The sequence below is a fragment of the Bubalus bubalis genome, chromosome X, assembly GCF_019923935.1.
Source record: "Bubalus bubalis isolate 160015118507 breed Murrah chromosome X, NDDB_SH_1, whole genome shotgun sequence".
In the NCBI taxonomy this organism is placed as follows: domain Eukaryota; kingdom Metazoa; phylum Chordata; class Mammalia; order Artiodactyla; family Bovidae; genus Bubalus; species Bubalus bubalis.
This window is the reverse complement of record NC_059181.1, coordinates 18,932,483-18,951,051: the sequence shown is the minus strand read 5'-3', so window position 1 is coordinate 18,951,051 and position 18,569 is coordinate 18,932,483. Positions and strand designations below refer to the sequence as shown.

The 18,569-nt window shown below is 38.3% G+C and overlaps 1 protein-coding gene across 7 annotated transcripts in view; it reads left to right on the top strand.

The window, feature by feature from the left end:
- Positions 1-18,569, top strand: part of RPS6KA3 (ribosomal protein S6 kinase A3) — a 103,971-nt gene that overhangs the window by 40,006 nt on the left and 45,396 nt on the right. For 6 of the 7 annotated variants that reach the window (XM_044936951.2, XM_025276000.3, XM_006045392.4 and 3 more), the window contains one exon: positions 13,165-13,281. In XM_044936951.2, the coding sequence (XP_044792886.1) occupies positions 13,165-13,281 (117 nt within the window). Of the gene's footprint in view, positions 1-5,420; positions 6,122-13,164; positions 13,282-18,569 lie in introns of those variants that run through there. The other variant, XM_006045391.4, reaches the window with a different exon arrangement.

Below are 18,569 nucleotides of genomic sequence, written 5' to 3'. Positions count from 1 at the left end.
GAGTATTTCAAGCAGAATTGGCCATGAGTTGATAATCGTTATAGTTGAGTGCTGGATTCATGAGGGTTTGTTATACTATTCTATTATGTAAGCTTGAAGTTTTCCTTAAATTTGATTTTTTTGGGGGGGGGTTGCAAAGAGTCTTTATTATTGTAGCTATTGATTGTTCAGTTGGAAAAGAATCTCCCTGCAATGCAGGAGATCCCGGTTCATTTCCTGGGTCAGGAAGATCTGCTGGAGAAGGGATAGGTACCCACTCCAGTATTCTTTTTTTTTCTTTTTTAACTTTACAAAATTGTATTAGTTTTGCCAAATATCAAAATGGATCCGCCACAGGTATACATGTGTTCCCCATCCTGAACCCTTCTCCCTCCTCCCTCCCCATACCATCCCTCTGGGTCGTCCCAATGCACTAGCCCCAAGCATCCAGTATCATGCATTGAACCTGGACTGGCAACTCACATAATAGTGTACTAAGTATGGGCTTCCCTGGTGACTCAGTAAAGAATCTGCCTGCAGTGCAGGATACCCAGGTTCAATCCCTGGGTCAGGCAGACCCCCTGGAGAAGAGAATGGCAATCCACTCCAGTATTCTTGCCAGGGAAATCCCATGGACAGAGGAGCCTGGTGAGCTACAGTGCAGGGGGTCACAAAGAGTTGGATACGAATGAGTGACTGACACTTTTTTCACTTTCATATGAAGTATATCTCTATGCCAATGTGAAAGTCTTGCTGAAATATGTGTTTTTTAAGAAAACCTGAATGATTTCATCAGGAAAAAATGGAAAAACTATGACTTTACCCATAGGAAGGGAGAACTTTAAGTTATTAAAGAATATGTGCTGCTGCTGCTGCTAAGTCGCTTCAGTCGTGTCCGACTCTGTGCAACCCCAGAGATGGCAGCCCACCAGGCTCCCCCATCCCTGGGATTCTCCAGGCAAGAACACTGGAGTGGGTTGCCATTTCCTTCTCCAATGCATGAAAGTGATAAGTGAAAGTGAAGTCGCTCAGTCATGTCCGACTCTTAGCGACCCCATGGACTGCAGCCTACCAGGCTCCTCCATCCATGGGATTTTCCAGGCAAGAGTACTGGAGTGGGGTGCCATTGCCTTCTCCTAATATGTACTGCCATTGTCCTAAAACATATGAAAAATTTGTATCACCTTCTAGACTGTTTTATAAAGTTAGCATAGCCCTGAAAATGAAAGAACACAGAAAAGGAAATTGTGCCAATTTAATTTATGAATACAGATGCAAAAGTCCTTCTAAAAATTTACAAATCAAATACAGATTTATAGTAAAGCAATGGAATTTTCCCAGAAATGCAAGCATATTAGGACATCTGTTGATCTAAGTTATCAAATCAGTGAGTCAAAGGAGAAAAACTAAGTTTATTATATTAATAGATAATAAAAAGACACTTTACAAAATTCAATATTCATTCTTCTTTTAGTAAAGAGGAAATTGTCTCATATTAACATGATTAAAATATGTCTAAACCCAAATATTGATAACTGTATTTGAACGATTTTCTGAGTATATTCCCAAGTTAGGATCAAGGTAGCATTTATTAGTGTTTGCTTTATGCTCCATAGACTATGAGAAATTTGAGTTTTAGTCTGGAATTCGAAGCCATTGAAGCATGTGAGATAGGGGTGTGACCCAGCCTGATTTCTGTTTTAAAATTATTCTGGCTGCTGTGAATAAAAAGGATTATATAGGAGAAATTTGGAAAAAGGAAAATCAGTTAGATGGCACTAGATGATAATGGCTTGTACTGACAGTGTCAGAGGAAATAGAAACAGACAGATTTGAGGTATATTTCAGAGATAAAATATGTAGAATTTATTGATGGATTAAATATGAAGGGGAAGGAAATTAGATTAGAAAGGAAAAAGCCAAAAAGGGCTTACAGATTTTGGGAATCAGTATTGATGCTGCTGCCTAAAATGAGGCAGTTTAGCTTCCCATTACACTGGAAATCAAATCCAAACTTCTTGATAGTCTGTAAAACCCTGCTTAATGTGGCCCAAACCTACCTCCCCATTTCCTTCTCTTTCCTTGGTGTTCACACATTCTAGCCACCAAGGTCTTTCCTTTGTGTTTTGAGTTCATTAAGCTGATTTCCTAATCTCAGGGCTTTTGCATTTGCTGCTCATTCTGTTGGAAGACTCAAGACCATGAGTCAGCAAACTATGTCTATAAAGGGCTGGGTAGTGAGTATTTTAGGCTTTGTGGCACGTGGGCTTTGTGGCAGCCACTCACGTCAGTGGTAGCCATTATGTAGGGCAAAACCAGCAGGAGCTGTTAGGTAAATAGTGATGGGCATGACCAGATTTAGCCCTTGACTGCCCCTGCTTGGCTGTAGTTTACCCTTGCCTGAGGTCTTGGTATGGTTCTCTCATTATTATTTACGTTATTCCTGGAGGACAACTTGCCAAATAAGTTAGGATCAAGAAACTTTAAAATGCTGTATACTCCTTTAGAAGGTTCCATCCCTGGTGGCTCAATCGATAAAGAATCTGACCACAACATGGGATCCCCAGGTTCTATCCCTGGGTCGGGAAGATCCCCTGGAGGAGGAAATGGCAACCCACTCTAGTATTCTTGCCTGGAGAATCCCATGGACAGAGGAGCCTGGTGGGCTACATTCCATAGGGTTGCAAAGATTCAGACATGACTGAAACAGCTTCACATGCACTACCTCTAGAAATACAGTGCCATTTATAGAAATTATTTCTGATAAACTGTGAATGTACACAAAACATGGAGACATTCTAGTGATATAGATCAAATATCCAGCACCCCAGGGAATTTATATAGTAGAATCCTCTGCAGTCATTAATGACACATTGAGGCTGATTTAATAATAGAAAACAAGAGTCAGCAAACTATACCTGACACCTGCCCCCTATTTTTGTTAATGAAGTTTTATTGGAACACAACGTCACCCATTCTTCTTCCTGCTGCAGTGGCGGTGTTGACACCAGTATGACTTGCAAAGCCATATTTTCTGACCCTCTACAGAAAAAAAAATGATAATATTCTGTAGTATGGTTCAAGTGTGTGCATGTATATATTCAGAAAAAAACTAGAAAGCATTGACATAGTGAATTTTTTCCCCTCTTTTGTTTTTCTCCTTTTTGTTTATCTTTATTATTTAAGCTTTCTATCCTGGACATGCATAATTTTTATAATGAAAGTTACTTAAATAATAAGGTGAATGATAAAACCAATAAGACACAAAAATGAAAAACTAGCTGAAAATTTTAAAAGATAAATTTAAAGATAGTTAAAAGTTAGAGGCAGGTGAATATTAACAATAGTATCTAGTTTCATGGGTACAACCACACAAGTAGTGTCCATTTCAGACTTCAGTATATGATACTTAATTGAGCAGCCGTTATTTGAGTTTCTCCTATGTGGTGTTTGCTATAAGGATACAAGCAAGTATGGTGCCTGTTCCAAAGATTAATCTGGTAGGGACAATGGGATATGCTTAAACACTAATAAATGCCATAAACAATGTCCTGAAGGACTTTAAGAGCTTTTGTTCTGGTTAGGAGATAACTAACACCCAAGTAAAGCAATTGTTCAATGATATATATTGAGCTACTCTTCTAACTTTGTTTATGGTGCCTTTTGATGTAAAGGAGTTTTTAAATTTTATAACCAAATCTATATCAATGTTTTCCTTTATGCTTGCATTTTCTAAACAGGTAGCCAAATACCACCACATCTCCCTCAGAGGTAAAGCGTCCCATTCTTTTCTGTCGCTATGCTTATCTTCTATACAGCAGTACCATGCTGTTTTACTTAAGGTATCATTTCAACTGAGGAAGACTTAGTTCAGATTTTGTTGTCTGAAATATTGCTTTATATTTTAGGGGTAATATTAAAAAGCATAACTCACAGTAAAATGTGAATTGTTAACCTGAGCATCACTAGTCATTAAAGCCAATTTAGACCAACGCTTTAAATTCAAAAAAGGTTATTTGGTTGCTCCTGTTCTTAAATGTTACAAGAGTAAAGTTGGTGACTGCTCTGTACGGGGACACTCCTGTTTTGTTTTGTGCACCTTAGTTGGTTGTAGAATAACCATGACGTTTGCCTCTTCTTGACAGTCTTAAGAAGCACCTCATGTTGAGAGACTGGTTCATTGTTGGGTGATTGTCCTGGCCTTGCTGCCCTTTTGCAGTATTGTAAGGAGCCTTATGTAATTGATTTTGGGAGATGGGAGGGTTTATGTTCTGATGGAAAACTTTTTAAGTGCTTTCCTTGCTGAAAAACTAAGATATGCATGTTTAATCAAGAGACATGCAGTTTCCCAGGCACAGTTGAAAATTTTATCTTGGCTCTTTGTTCGAGTCCCAGGTGATTCTAATATGTTTGGTTACATAGAATAATTTTTCAAATCGAGTAATTTTTTTTAAATTCTTCAACTGTATTAGGTCATTTATAGAACATGGCCATAAAAATTTGATCTAGCAGAAAGAGCCGTGGCCTTTCACATGGTATCTGTAATACCTAATACTGCTACTGCTAAGTCGCTTCAGTCATGTCTGACTCTGTGCAACCCCATAGACAGCAGCCCACCAGGCTCCTCTGTCCCTGGGATTCTCCAGGCAAGAACACTGGAGTGGGTTGCCATTTCCTTCTCCAATGCATGAAAGTGAAAAGTGAAAGTGAAGTCGCTCAGTCGTGTCCGACTCCTAGTGACTCCATGGACTGCAGCCTACCAGGCTCCTCCGTCAATGGGATTTTCCAGGCAAGGGTACTGGAGTGGGGTGCCATTGCCTTCTCCAAACACCTAATAGGCCCTCTAATGTTTGCTCAATACAGGACAGCAGCACTGAGCTCTCATGGTAGGTAGCTCTGTCATCAAATATGTGCCTGCCTTCACCGTAGTTCCTTCATGCTTGGAGCAAACCTGCTGATTTCTAAATGCTCTTCAGTTCTTGAAAATTCGGTGATTTTTATGAAATTGGTACAGGTTATGTAGATTAACATTTGAGGTTTTTATTGGTTCCACATAGATTGTGTACGTTAAATAGAGTATTTCCCCACAGATCTTGATGCTTCTGTCGTTTGGTTTTGTTTAAATGACACTGTCTCAGTGATCATGTCTGAATATTGGCATACTTTAAAAAATATTTCTCAAAGCAAAAATACCTTAGAAGAACTTCTGGAAGCTATTAGAGGATGAAATGGAGTAGGGGATTGTACAGTAGTTTCACCCTTCCTTCTTTTCCAGATTTACTTCAGTAAATGTTCCTTTTGCTCACTAATAACCCAGGGAGTGGACTTTTTTTTTAATTTAGATTTTATCAGCTAGGAATGTGAATTTTAACTGTGGGCCTTGAAGTCTTTAACCTAGTTGATAATTGATGTTTAGAAACCAATAAGAATTTAAATGTAATTTACTTTCATTTAAGATAGGAAGAATCTGTCCTTACATCACAATCAAAAAGTTTCTTGCATGTGGTCATTTTCTTCCCATAGTTCGGAAACTCTTCCTCATTGACAGGGAACACCCATTATATGTCTACATGTAACCTTAAAGTAGTCTTGAAACTGTCTTTTGGAGTGTGTGTATAAACATTACACAGGGTAAAATTTCACATGTGAATGGATGACTTATTATTTTAGCAGTGCTGACTAGTTTCCGTTGCTTTTAAAGTGTCATATAGTTAAGAAATACCTTAAGAAATACCAACCTATCTCAGGATTCTGAAATAAAAGAATGTTCATTTTACTGGTTGTGAAAGTCATCCAGATTTCTGGGAACCAGGCGTATGAACATTTCAACAGGATTTTGCTATCAGCAAATCTGTTTTGGTTTCCTGTTCTGGCCTCCCTACCTATCAGCTACATTAGTGCCCTCGCCATTACGGTTCTCCTTTCTTTTACCACAGGAAAATTGTCAGGCCTCTTTCTCTAGCATTTCGGGACCCGCCTGACAGGAAATTTTCTAATTGCCGGAACAGCTGGTAGGGGAAAACTTTGCAGGGGCTTGGCCTTCCCTTTCTAACTTAAGTTTTACCGTCAGAAATTCTTTTATCACCATCATGGTTTCGTAGCCATGTTTAAATTTCTGTCTTTTCGTGTTCGCTCTATACAGGTAAGCTTTGTTCAACTTCTTTAAAGACTAAAATGTTTCGGTTGGAGCTAAGTATAATTACACTAATTAAACAATTATTTTACTTCATATGTTCTTTTAAGTAGCTTTTCAGAATTCAAAACCAGTTCTTAAGGAACATTTAAAGGATGCTATTTCTGTTTGCTTAAAGTAAACTAGCTATTTATATTATACATTTCAACTCTGTGTATTTTCTACAGTTATTTTACATTGGCTTTTTAGTGCTAAAGTAATGTTTATCTTGTTAGTGTGTATAATTTTGTATTATAAAACAGATGACTGTAACTCTCAGTATTAAACTAGGCCTGAACAAAACTGGAAACGTACTAGTATTTACGAGATTACCATGTAATAATAATGAAAGCAACATTGTAGGAGAATGTCTTATTTTAAAGTCAAGAACTTAAAAGCAGAGTTTTGTTGAAATTAGTTCTTTCAAAAATTTGAAGTTTTTAATCAATTATATTTTAAGCGGGTAATTTTATCTTAGAGTAGGCACAGTTTTCAAAGCATAACTTTGTTAAAATGTGTTTGTGAATGATAATTTGCATTGTATTTAATCTAAAAGCATGCCAAAATCAACTTGATATTTTCCCATGAGAATTGTGCTGTCCTCCTGCTTTTTAAAGAGAATTAAATTTGTTGATCAGGATTCCCGACTGGGAGAAAACTTAGTGCTCTTTGCAGCAGTTATTGAGAATATTAGTCTGGGAAACTAGCAGTGCTCTTTTTTCAAGCATAGATTCAATAAACTGGTTGGAATATTCTCTTAAAGAATTTGATTAAATGAGAAATGTTGAGCATATTTATCATTCATTAGCAAATCAAGTAAATTGGATTTGGTCAAATTGTAATCTAGAATAAATTAAAATGTAGTTTCTCACCACAACTTGAACAAGCAGCCTAATTATGTGTCACAGCCAAAAAATTAAAATATCTTTTTAAAATTAAAAAATGTGTATTATGGAACTATAAGTATCTATATAGAAAGCAGTGTTTAATTTTGGATTATATTTACGAGGTAAATATAATCTTATAATTTCATTTGTCAGAGTTTTTTTTTTTATGATAGGCCACAAAATGATTACATATCCATGAGTAGAAAATACTTATTTATTGACTTTTACTAAGGAATATTTAAATGTTTTATTTCCAGCTTCAACAATGTTTTCTGACATTAAAAACAATTTTAAAAATACAAATGCCTTAAGAACACACTTCCTGACTCAAGGGAGGGGAGGAAAAAGGAAATTATGTATACAAGGCAGGGCATAATGCCAAATGTTGAATCACTCTTTAAAATCAGTTAATGTCACCCAGTTTGGTTTTTTGATGTTCGGATGCTAAAATATTATGTTTTCTATAACTCAGGTAGGCAGCATCAATTTCAGTTCCTTTTCTTTAATCCTTTTAAAAAAACATTTTAAGAACAAAATTCTATTTTTTCCCTTTCAACTTGGAAAGGAAACATTGAGTTAATTTTTCCCTATTAAGGGAAAGACCTCAAAGACCATTTAAGACAAAACCTATGGACCTTTTCTTGGTCCTGGGAAACAAATGAGGTGACCTTTCTCTGTGATGGAAGGAGCACCAAAAGATCCATCTGTCCATGAATTTTCTTCTGCCATTTTTCTGTAATGTCTAAAATGATACTCTTTACAAATTCCAAAAATTACAGATTTTTTTTAACTGAACGGACTTTGTTTTATCTATCAGGGTCATATCTCAACAAGTGTTTCCCCAGTAGTACATTTTTGAAACCCTGGGTAAATTCCTGAAGAGCAGTTACTTTTCAGTATCTTAGTATTGCTAATACCTAGCACCATGCTGCTGCTGCTAAGTCGCTTCAGTCGTGTCCGACTCTGTGTGACCCCAAAGATGGCAGCCCACCAGCCTCCCTTGTCCCTGGGATTCTCCAGACAAGAACACTGGAGTGGGTTGCCATTTCCTTCTCCAATGCATGAAAGTGAAAAGTGAAAGTGAAGTCACTCAGTCATGTCTGACTCCTAGCGACCCCATGAACTGCAGCCCACCAGGCTCCTCCGTCTATGGGATTTTCTAGGCAAGAGTACTGGAGTGGGGTGCCATTGCCGGGCCCATAATCTGAATTGCCTTCTAACAAAAAGGAAGGACCCTAAGAGAATATGTCATAGATCAGAAACACTTCCATCAGGACCAGGCAGTCACGAAGGAAAAGTACAAGAGCTGCCTTGTTTTAGTCCCCTCTTGAACCTTTCCTTTTCTTCCTCTCCTTCTCACTCTCTGATCCGAACACTAGTTTCCCTGTGTGCACCACACTGGCCTTCACACTGGTTTGTCCATTTGCCTGGAATGCTCTCCCAGATGGTTGACTCCCTCAACTCCTTCAGGAAATAGCATCTTTTCAGTAAAGCCTGCCCTGGTGTTTTTATTTCAGATTGCAAGGCCTTCTTTCCATCCATGCACTTCTGATCCCTCTTATCCAACTTAATATCTTTTTTCCACAGTATGTATCATGTTCTAAGATGAACTTACTATAACTACTATTACTAGTAGTAATACTACTACTACTTATTATTATTCGGTCTCTCCCAGAACAGCAAAGATTTTGTTCTGTTTCATTTATCATATGTCTCAGACAATTAGAAGAGTGCCTGGCATGTATTAGGTGTTCAATAAATAAATGTTTAAATGGATGAATGAATTAATTCCCATTCATAAGTTGAGAGTATTGAACACCTAGGCTGGAGTGCCAAGTGTCTGAAAGTGCGGGGAATGTAGATGAAGGATACAGGATTGTGATGTAGACCAGCTGCCAGCCTCACAATTTTACCTACAAGTACACCTTTATCAAATAAATGTGGACTTTGTAAAAATAAAAATATGAAATTTGTTACAACTTTTTTAAACTACGCAAGCTAAGTTTTTGTGATAATGAATGGGCGGCTGCTGCTGCTGCTAAGTCACTTCAGTCGTGTCCGACTCTGTGCGACCCCATAGGCGGCAGCCCACCAGGCTCCCCCATCCCTGGGATTCTCCAGGCAAGAACACTGGAGTGGGTTGCCATTTCCTTCTCCAATGCGTGAAAGTGAAGTCGGTTAGTCGTGTCCAACTCTTTGCTACCCCATGGACTGCAGCCTACCAGACTCCTCTGCCCATGAGATTTTCCAGGCAAGAGTACTGGAGTGGGGTGCCATTGCCTTCTCCAATGAATGGGCAGATATCCATAGATCAGTTAAAGTGCAGTTGTGCTAGAAAATGTAAAAATGTGAGCCTCACAGAAAAATTATAATGGTTATAATGTATAGTTCTCCTCTACCTCATTGACAAAATTCTTTTCCCATAAAATTATAGTTGCTTCACTGTATACTTAAAGGCAAAAACACAATTTTACAAACTATCAAGCTGTAATTCTATGTTTTCCTATGACAGATTGATTTCAGTAGCAGTTGATTTAGTGACATAAAGATAGGTTTGTCACATGTGAATGTCAGTCTGTCCTTGGTTATCTGTATCTTCAGAAATTTGATATTCTTCCCTGCATCTATCTCATTGGATTCCAAATATGAGCTGGAAGAGCATGCTGTTGCTTTCCTATCTGTTATCCAAGATTGCGCAAGCATTAGTATAACGTCCTAATTGAACCTCAAGCTCATTTCTGAAATATTCATGGTCCAATAACTTGGAAAGACTCTAACATAAAGCACAATTTGGGAATCAAGATACCAACCAAGGATATCATGCCTATTATGCTACTGTGACTTCACTTATACGTAAAAGTAGATAGAAAATGGTTTACTGATATGATTAGTAAAAATTTCAACTGGGAAGGAAAAGAAAAATGTGTTGGGAATAGAACAGTGGCAAGGTTTTGGAACTTGAGCCAGAGACATTGATCTTTTCTCTTTACCCCCAAGGACGATTTTTATATTCTCTGCACTCCCAATTTAGAAAAAGATTTTTAAAAGTCTAATATCCTCAAAATGATTGCATCCATTTTGGGGAGGATGTGGTAGGGGAGTGGAGGAAAGTGCTGTTTAAAAAAAGAAGCTGAGAAAAGAAGGATTTGAAGATTTATTTTAAAACAAGATTTACCATAATAGAAACTTTGGTATGAAGGTGGGAAAATAAAGTCAAGGATGTCTCTCAGAAAAGAGACAGAAACCAGGAGAAAAAAAGATGAGAATTAAATTCCAGACATACAATGTCCAATTGATAGAGTTGTTGTAAAAAGAAAAACCCTGAAGAGTAGTTGGAAGGAATTTATCAAAGAAATGTTAGAATTCCGCCAGAGTTAAAAAATTCAAGTCTTTAGATTATAAAGGTTTACCAAGCATCTAGCATTCTGAAGGAGAGGAGACCATTTTTATCTCACTTAATGTGGAATTTCAGAAATACAAAAACAGAAAATTCTTAAAACTTCCAGAAAGAAAAACCAGGTCACGTACTAAAAAGTGTGTATCAGACTAGCATCAGCAGCAGCGCTGACTGCTAGAAGGCAGTGGACGAATGGCGCCAACATTCTTGGGCAAGGTTGTTTTTATTCTAAAATTTGGTAGGAAGCCAAACTATACAAATGTGAAGACAAAATAAAGACATTGTCAGATGTGTGAGATCCAGAAAGTTTTCTTCCACATCACTTTTCTTAGGAAGTTAGAAGGGAGTGATCTAAGAAAGAGAGAAACGTGGGAAACTGAAAATAGTAAATTCAACCAGGAAAGCACTGAAGATACATCCCGAGATAATACCTATGCAGCAAGGTCTAGAGAACATCCCTTCCTGAGGGAGGGTAAGAAAGGCTCTCAGAAGAATAGAAAGTATGATTAAAAGCTAAGATTTCAAGTCCCCTTGGATTGTCCCAGAAGTCACTGTTAGGGACCGTATGAAAGGAAATTTAATAAACCTCCTAGCCTTCGTTTAAACAATGTATTGTCATGAAAATGCTGCTGCTTGTATAGGCATTCAGCTTTTAGAATCAGGCTTTGAGGAGAGCAAGAAGAATTTGGTAGTGGTTACAAGAGAGGATGTTAATTTTCTTAATATTAAATTAAATATTAATACAAAGAAGCTATCAGCAGGTGGGGGGTAATTTGAGGAAAAGAATGTATGGGCACTACTACCCTCTTACAAAGTGAAGAGTTAGGATCCTGTCTAAAACTTATCAAAAAAATGAGAGGGTTTTGTGAAAATAATTATCAGATAGTAGGGAAGAAGATGATGGATGGCAGGGGCATATAAGTAAGTCCTTCATCTTATTTTTAAATCAGTAGGCATTGTCGTAAAGTTAATAAGCTAAAAAATTATCAAAGTTAGTGCAGAAAGAATTAGATTTTTTTTTTTAAAGCTTAGGTATGGCGGTGAGAAGAGACTTGCTTTTCATCTTAAACTATTCTGCCACTATTTGATTTGTTACCCATGTGTAAGTATTACTTAGATTTTAAAGACAAAAATTTAGGAAACAGGAAATAACCCAGCCTGACAAAAGACTGTATAAGGGAATGTTGGGAAATAATGCCAGAAAAAGCAGTTGAGACCATGTTGCAGAGGACCTCCAGTGCCAAGGTGAAGCAGCGCATTTAATTTGGGAAAACTTGGAGAAGTTTTTGAGCAGTTGGTCATGTAACTGGAGCATCTACTTTCAGAAAATGAATTTGTCAGGAGGATGAATTGGAGTGGCAGTGGCAAAAAGGGGCATGATGAGTGACCAAGCTAGTTTCAGTTTCCTACAGGAAAGGTAATGACGGATTATATCTAGACAGCGTTACTAGAAATAGAATGAAAGGTATTCCCAGTACTGTGCTAATACATAGTAGGTGCTTAGTGTGATTATTCAAAGGAAAGGAAGGGTAGTCATCAAAAATGAAATCTTTCTTGAATAGTAACTGCTGTTTATTGTGAGATCCGTGGCCTGATTGTAGCTCACACTGTGGAATGAGGCTTAATTCTGAATGCCTGTGACAAAATGCAGAACGGTTATAATCAGTAATCCTTCCCTGCCTGTGTTGCATTTTTATTTGTGACAGATAATTGTAGTGGGTATTTGCTGTGAACTATAAGATGAAAAAATGTTGCAGCCTAATAAATTACATCCCACTTAACCCAAGAAAAAAAGTGCTAAAATATACAGCGTATGATAATAGTCTGTGACAAGCTTATGTTTCTCATTTTGTTGGGTTTTGTTTTATTGTAGTTTTGGGCTGATTTTTATGTGTCTTGATTAAATAAGGTGTATTTAATCTTCTGATCTCAGGGTAAATAAATAATTGAAATTATATGTATACTTATATGTACTTTCAGCCTTTCTCTTCTGACACCTTCTCTCAAATATAGTAAAACCACCGCCATCTTTAACTATCCTTTTCTTAACTCTAAGATCTTCTACTATTCCATCATGCTGGAAAGACACTTTTTTTTCTATCTAATCCTCCATCCAAATGTTAAATATTTTTTGATGTTGTGCTTTAGAGATATCCCTTTCTCCCCTTCTCAGATCTCAGGTTGTCCTAGAAACAGGAAGTAACTTAGATATTTCAAACACAATAAATTTCAGCATGCTAATTCAGATGGCCTTGCTGAGGGTAGAAATTTCCACATTTACTTTGGAATATGTTTCAATCCCTCTCCCCAGTAATCAGGTTTTTTTGTGTATAGTATTGATTCTACCTGATACAGCCACATATCAGAGCATAGCAGATTAGTCTGATCTGTTTTCAGATTTCTTTACACCCTATGCCCTCAGCCAATGAAAGTAATTATTCTGATTATTTCCATTAGGAAGCATGAAGACTTGAAAATATTCAGTGCTAATGTTATGTAGAGGTTTAACTGGCCTGTGTGGTTGGCTGGTATTATTCTGTCTCTGACATTTAACTTAAAGTATATTTGCTTGGCATGTGTTCTCTTTTTACTTGATGGGTCAGTAAAGGCAGTTTATGTATGTTAACTTGAGGATTTCTAATATGAATACACTAAATTTATATTGTTTGATTTATAGCCAGAGGAAGTAGCTCTAACTCTGTTTTATCCCCTTACATTTGCATCAACAGGAAGAAGGCAGTATCAAAGAAATTGCAATCACACATCATGTAAAGGAAGGACATGAAAAGGCAGATCCTTCCCAATTTGAACTTTTAAAAGTATTAGGGCAGGGATCATTTGGAAAGGTAAGTCATGAATATGTACTTTTTAAAAAGTTGTTTTTTGAAATTAATGTGTATTTCATACAAATGGGGAATGGAAATATTTTATTGAAATACTACTGATCTCCCTACAAAGAGGTATTTTCTGTGTTTTTACAATTCTCACTGTCAATAAGTGTGAGAAAGTGAATAAAACCATTCAAAAATACATTGGAAACTTTTGTAAACTGGCAGTATTCAGTTCATTTTATCTTCACGGCGTTCCGTTCATTTTATCTTCACAGCGTTCAGTTCAGTTCAGTCGCTTAGTTGTGTCCGACTCTGCGACCCCATGGACTGCAGCACACCAGGCTTCCCTGTCCATCACCAGCTCCAGAAATTTACTCAAACTCATGTCCACTGAGTCGGTGTTGCCATCCAACCATCTCATCTTCTGTCGTCCCCTCTTCCTTCTGCCTTCAATCTTTCCCAGCATCAGGCTCTTTTCAGATGAGTCAGTTCTTCACATCAGGTGGCCAAAGTATTGAAGCTTCAGCTTCAGCATCAGTCATTCCAGTGAATATTCAGGACTGATTTCCTTTAGGATTGACTGGTTTGAGCTTGCAGTCCAAGGGACTCTTGAGAGTCTTCTCCAACACCACAGTTCAAAATCATCAATTCTTCAGCACTCAGCTTTCTTTATAGTCTAACTCTCACATCCATCCATGACTATTGGAAAAACCATAGCTTTGACTAAACCGACCTTTGTCAGCAACCTCTCTAATTGCACTTCTCAAATGATTAAAAAATCACAAAATGTTCCTGTGATACACTGGTCTCTTTTTGAGGCTTCGTGTAGAATTGGAAGGTGATCCTGCATTACATTCTAACACTGCATATCAGTCTTTCCTCTGGAATATCCCTAATTCCAGCAGAAAGTGAATAGGTACTTCCAAGGAAATAGGGTTTGGGGGTTAGCACTACAGATATGAAATTGGGGGACTTCTAGCTTGTCTTTAAAATGAACGCAAAGGTTGCATTCTAATCAGTGATATCTGTGTCTGTTTTAATATCTAAAAATATTTCCCAAATCCACTAGCTGAAATTGCAACATCTTTATCATTTTTCCCCCTGTTGCATACCTCAGGAGCACTTCCTGTACTCCATTTTGGGAAATATAGCTTTATAATCACTACTACTTGACCTGTTTATCTAGTACATTTCTCAGCAAGAGGAACTTTCTGAGAGTGCATTCAACTTTCACCATGCAATACTTCTTTGCCACCTCGCTGAGGAAGCATTTGAAGATAACATGTTTTGCAAGTTTCAGAATAACACCAGTTTTTCTCTCTTGTGTATTTTAATGGGACTATTTAGCAATTCTTGGCTAACATAGGTAATCTGTTACAGCTGTTAACTTCTTCCAAACCCAGAATGGTATTTTTAATCCAAATACAGATTAAGTAGCCAAAAGAAGATAATGGTTGCAAGTTTGTGCTCTAGGTCAGCCAGAGGTAGATTCTCTTTCTTTTTTTCCTACATACTTGCTATTTGTGCTTGAGCAAGTTACTGAACCTCTTAGAGCACCATTTCCCTCTTCTAGGCAGTCATCAGGTATTAAAGTTCTCAATGTTCCATTCTAGGCTCCCTTCTCCTCACTCTCTACCTGCTCCTAATTACTTTCTCTATGTCCACTATCTTAATAAAACCCATGTACAGCTGACCTAAGAGATTAGCACCTTCAGTCTAGATTGTGCCTCCAAGCTCTGAACTCTATGTATAGCTACTTGTTTTTTTTTCTTTTTGCATACCTTAAAGTCAATTTAAATTCAATGTGTGTAGACCAAACTCATGATTTTCCCCTAACACCCAAACCTCTCCTGTTTTATTTTTCTCCATCACTATGAATGGCATCCATTCTTAACATATCCTTCTAGTCCCCACCCTTCCCTCTCCCCTCACCTCTACTAGTATGATTTGTCCACAAGTTTTGTTGATCTAGTAAAGATTTCTCAAATCATGCTTGTTTTCTCTTTTTCCCTGCCACTTCTTCAGTCTTTGCCACCACCATTTCTCCCTGACCTAATGAAGAAGGCTCCTACCTTGGGCTTCCCAAATTTATTCTTGCCTCAAGCCATTATTTACAGGGCAGCCAAGAGGAGCTAGTCTTGTACTCCGTCCCCTTAAACCTTTGGTAGCCTCCCTTTGCTTTCAGGAGAAAGACGAATTCTTTAAGATGATAGAGGAGCCCCTGAGTCTGCCCCCTAACTACCTCATCAACATCGCTTTATATACTTTTCGCTACCTGTGTTCTGGCCACATGGGCCTCCTTTTCAGCCTGTAAGCAAAAGCCTTTTGCACGTGCTGTCCCCTCTGCCTGAAACACTGTGTCCCACCCCACCTCTTCCTCCTCTGGTTAGCTCCTGTCATGCTTATGAGCTCAAAGAAGTCTTCCCAGCCATCCTGGCTAGGTCATATTTGTCTCTTTTACCCTTGCAGAACATTACATACCTCATCTTCACAGCACTCACCACAATTGCAGTCTTTTGTTTGAGTAGTTATTCATTAATTGGCTAACTCCCACACTAGACTATATGTTCTATGAGTGCAGGGGCCATGCACGCCTTGTACCATGTCTCAGTGTTGATCCTGTAGCACGGTACCTAGCATATAGTTCTGGAAAGAATTAATGAGTAAATAATGTCCTACCCTCATAAAGTAGTAGTGAGAATTAAATCATGTAAGGTCAAGCACATAATATCTGCTATGAGATTGTATTATCATGTAATTTATTACAGATAAACCAAAATAGATGGACTTATTTCAGCATATTATATTTTCAGGGAACATAATATTGAAGTTTCCAGGAGTTAGCATGCTTCTCCCTTTATTTCTTTAAGAGTAACTTAAATACCTTACTAAAAATAGCAAACATTAAAAATAGGGCGTCTCCTTTCTTACTCATCCTCAAAAGCCAATCTAAGCCAAGGAAACAGGGATGACCTGTCACAGCCTAGAATAGCTTCATGGGGGAGTTAGAAAGGTCAGAAATGCTGGTGGGAGAAGATCCAATGGCATCTGGGACTGCTGTTGCTACTGCTGTGCTTGACTGGTGACCTGCCAAAGGCAGCGGAATAAGAGGGCCCTGAGCAGAAGCACAGAACTGAGTTCAGTTCAGTCGCTCAGTCGTATTTGACTCTCTGCGACCCCATGAATCGCAGCACGCCAGGCCTCCCTGTCCATCACCAACTCCCAGAGTTCACTCAAACTCACGTCCATCAAGCCGGTGATGCCATCCAGTCATCTCATCCTCTGTCGTCCCCTTTTCCTCCTGCCCCCAATCCCTCCCAGTTTCAGAGTCTTTTCCAATGAGTCAGCTCTTCGCATGAGGCGGCCAAAGTATTGGAGTTTCAGTTTTAGCATCAGTCCTTCCGAAGAACACCCAGTCCTTTAGAATGGACTGGTTGGATCTCCTTGCAGTCCAAGGGACTCTCAAGAGTCTTCTCCAACACCACAGTTCAAAAGCATCAATTCTTCGGTGCTCAGCTTTCTTCACAGTCCAACTCTCACATCCATACATGACCACTGGAAAAACCATAGCCTTGACTAGATGGACCTTTGTTGGCAAAGTAATGTCTCTGCTTTTCAATATGCTATCTAGGTTGGTCATAACTTTCCTTCCAAGGAGTAAGCGTCTTTTAATTTCATGGCTGCAATCACCATCTGCAGTGATTTTGGAGCCCAAAAAAATAAAGTCTGACACTGTTTCCACTGTTTCCCCATCTATTTCCCATGAAGTGATGGGACCAGATGCCATGATCTTCGTTTTCTGAATGTTGAGCTTTAAGCCAACTTTTTCGCTGAAACTGGGTAGCTGGCCCAATTCTTATCCTGATGTCACCACTGTGACTAAGTGAACTATTTCACCTCTCAAAGCCCTAGCTTGGGCAGCTATAAAATAGATATTGCTTAGTAGGCCTGCTTCCCAAAATTATCATGAATGATGCATTACAAATCCTTGTGAAAGTCATTTGCAAAAACTAAGATGTGCTGAAAGGTAATAAGAGGGTGCTTTCAAAGAAGGGTGAAGAAAGCTTGCAACCCATGAAGACAATATTTCTTGTAGAATGGCCCAAAGAAACTTGATTAGGGACTCTTAAGAATAAATATAAATATCATATAAATCCTCACTATCCCTACCTAATCAGAATTTATTTCAGATCAGAAATACTCATAATCTCTGACTGCCTTTAATATTTGAATATCATTCCTTCTTAGGAACCACCCTGACTAAGAATACACTTTTTCTCCCCAAGTTGGCTCACTGCTAGCTGGCTGAAAGAAAGTTTCACCAGTGAAGGGGGACAAGGGGAAAGATTTAGGCAGAGAAGCATACCCTGCATCAGGGTTTCTGTGTACATTGTGGCACTTTTCAGTGAGGTCATTGCCCATTGTCTTTGGAAAAATTTCTCAAAGTGAGGAACTCTGCCTTGCACCAGAATCAGTTGAATGAATCAGTTTTTGATTTTGTGCTAATAGTCTAGTGTGCTGATGCAGATAATTGAGAGCTGACCCTAGAATTATTCCTTGATTATAGTTGTGTCTCTTCTTAGCATCTGTGGCAGCTCAATAGCACTGCTAGGAAAGAATGGGTAGGAGAAAAAAGAAGTCTGTTAAAAGAATGGGTAGGAGAAAAAAGAAGTCTGTTAAAAGTCTATTTAAACAGACTTTAGCAAGTCTATTTAAAAGTTTGATGGAAAAGATCATGAAACTCATGGTCAAAATGAGTAGAGGGGATATATTGATAGTTTTGTATTAGCCATGTTATAGTATGACCTTGCGGAGAAGGCAGTGGCACCCCACTCCATTACTCTTGCCTGGAGAATCCCATGGACGGAGGAGCTTGGTAGGCTGCAGTCCATGGGGTCGCTAAGAGTCGGACACAACTGAGCGACTTCACTTTCACTTTTCACTTTCATGCATTGGAGAAGGAAATAGCAACCCACTCCAGTGTTCTTGCCTGGAGAATCCCAGGGACAGAGGAGCTTAGTGGGCTGCCATCTATGGGGTCGTACAGAGCTGGACACGACTGAAGCGACTTAGCAGCAGCAGCAGCAGCAGTATGACTATGAGTTATTTAGAGCAGGCTTTATTCATTTTGCATAAATCTCACACTGAATTTTGGAAATATTTGGAAAATCTAGAAGCTCAGTTACATACCTGGGAATTATAGTCTTAATATTTAGGTTATATGTGTATATTTTATTTTTAAAAGATGGGGAAGCAGGGTTCTGACTTAGCTTACATTAAGTATTTATGAGTAGGCTTCTTCA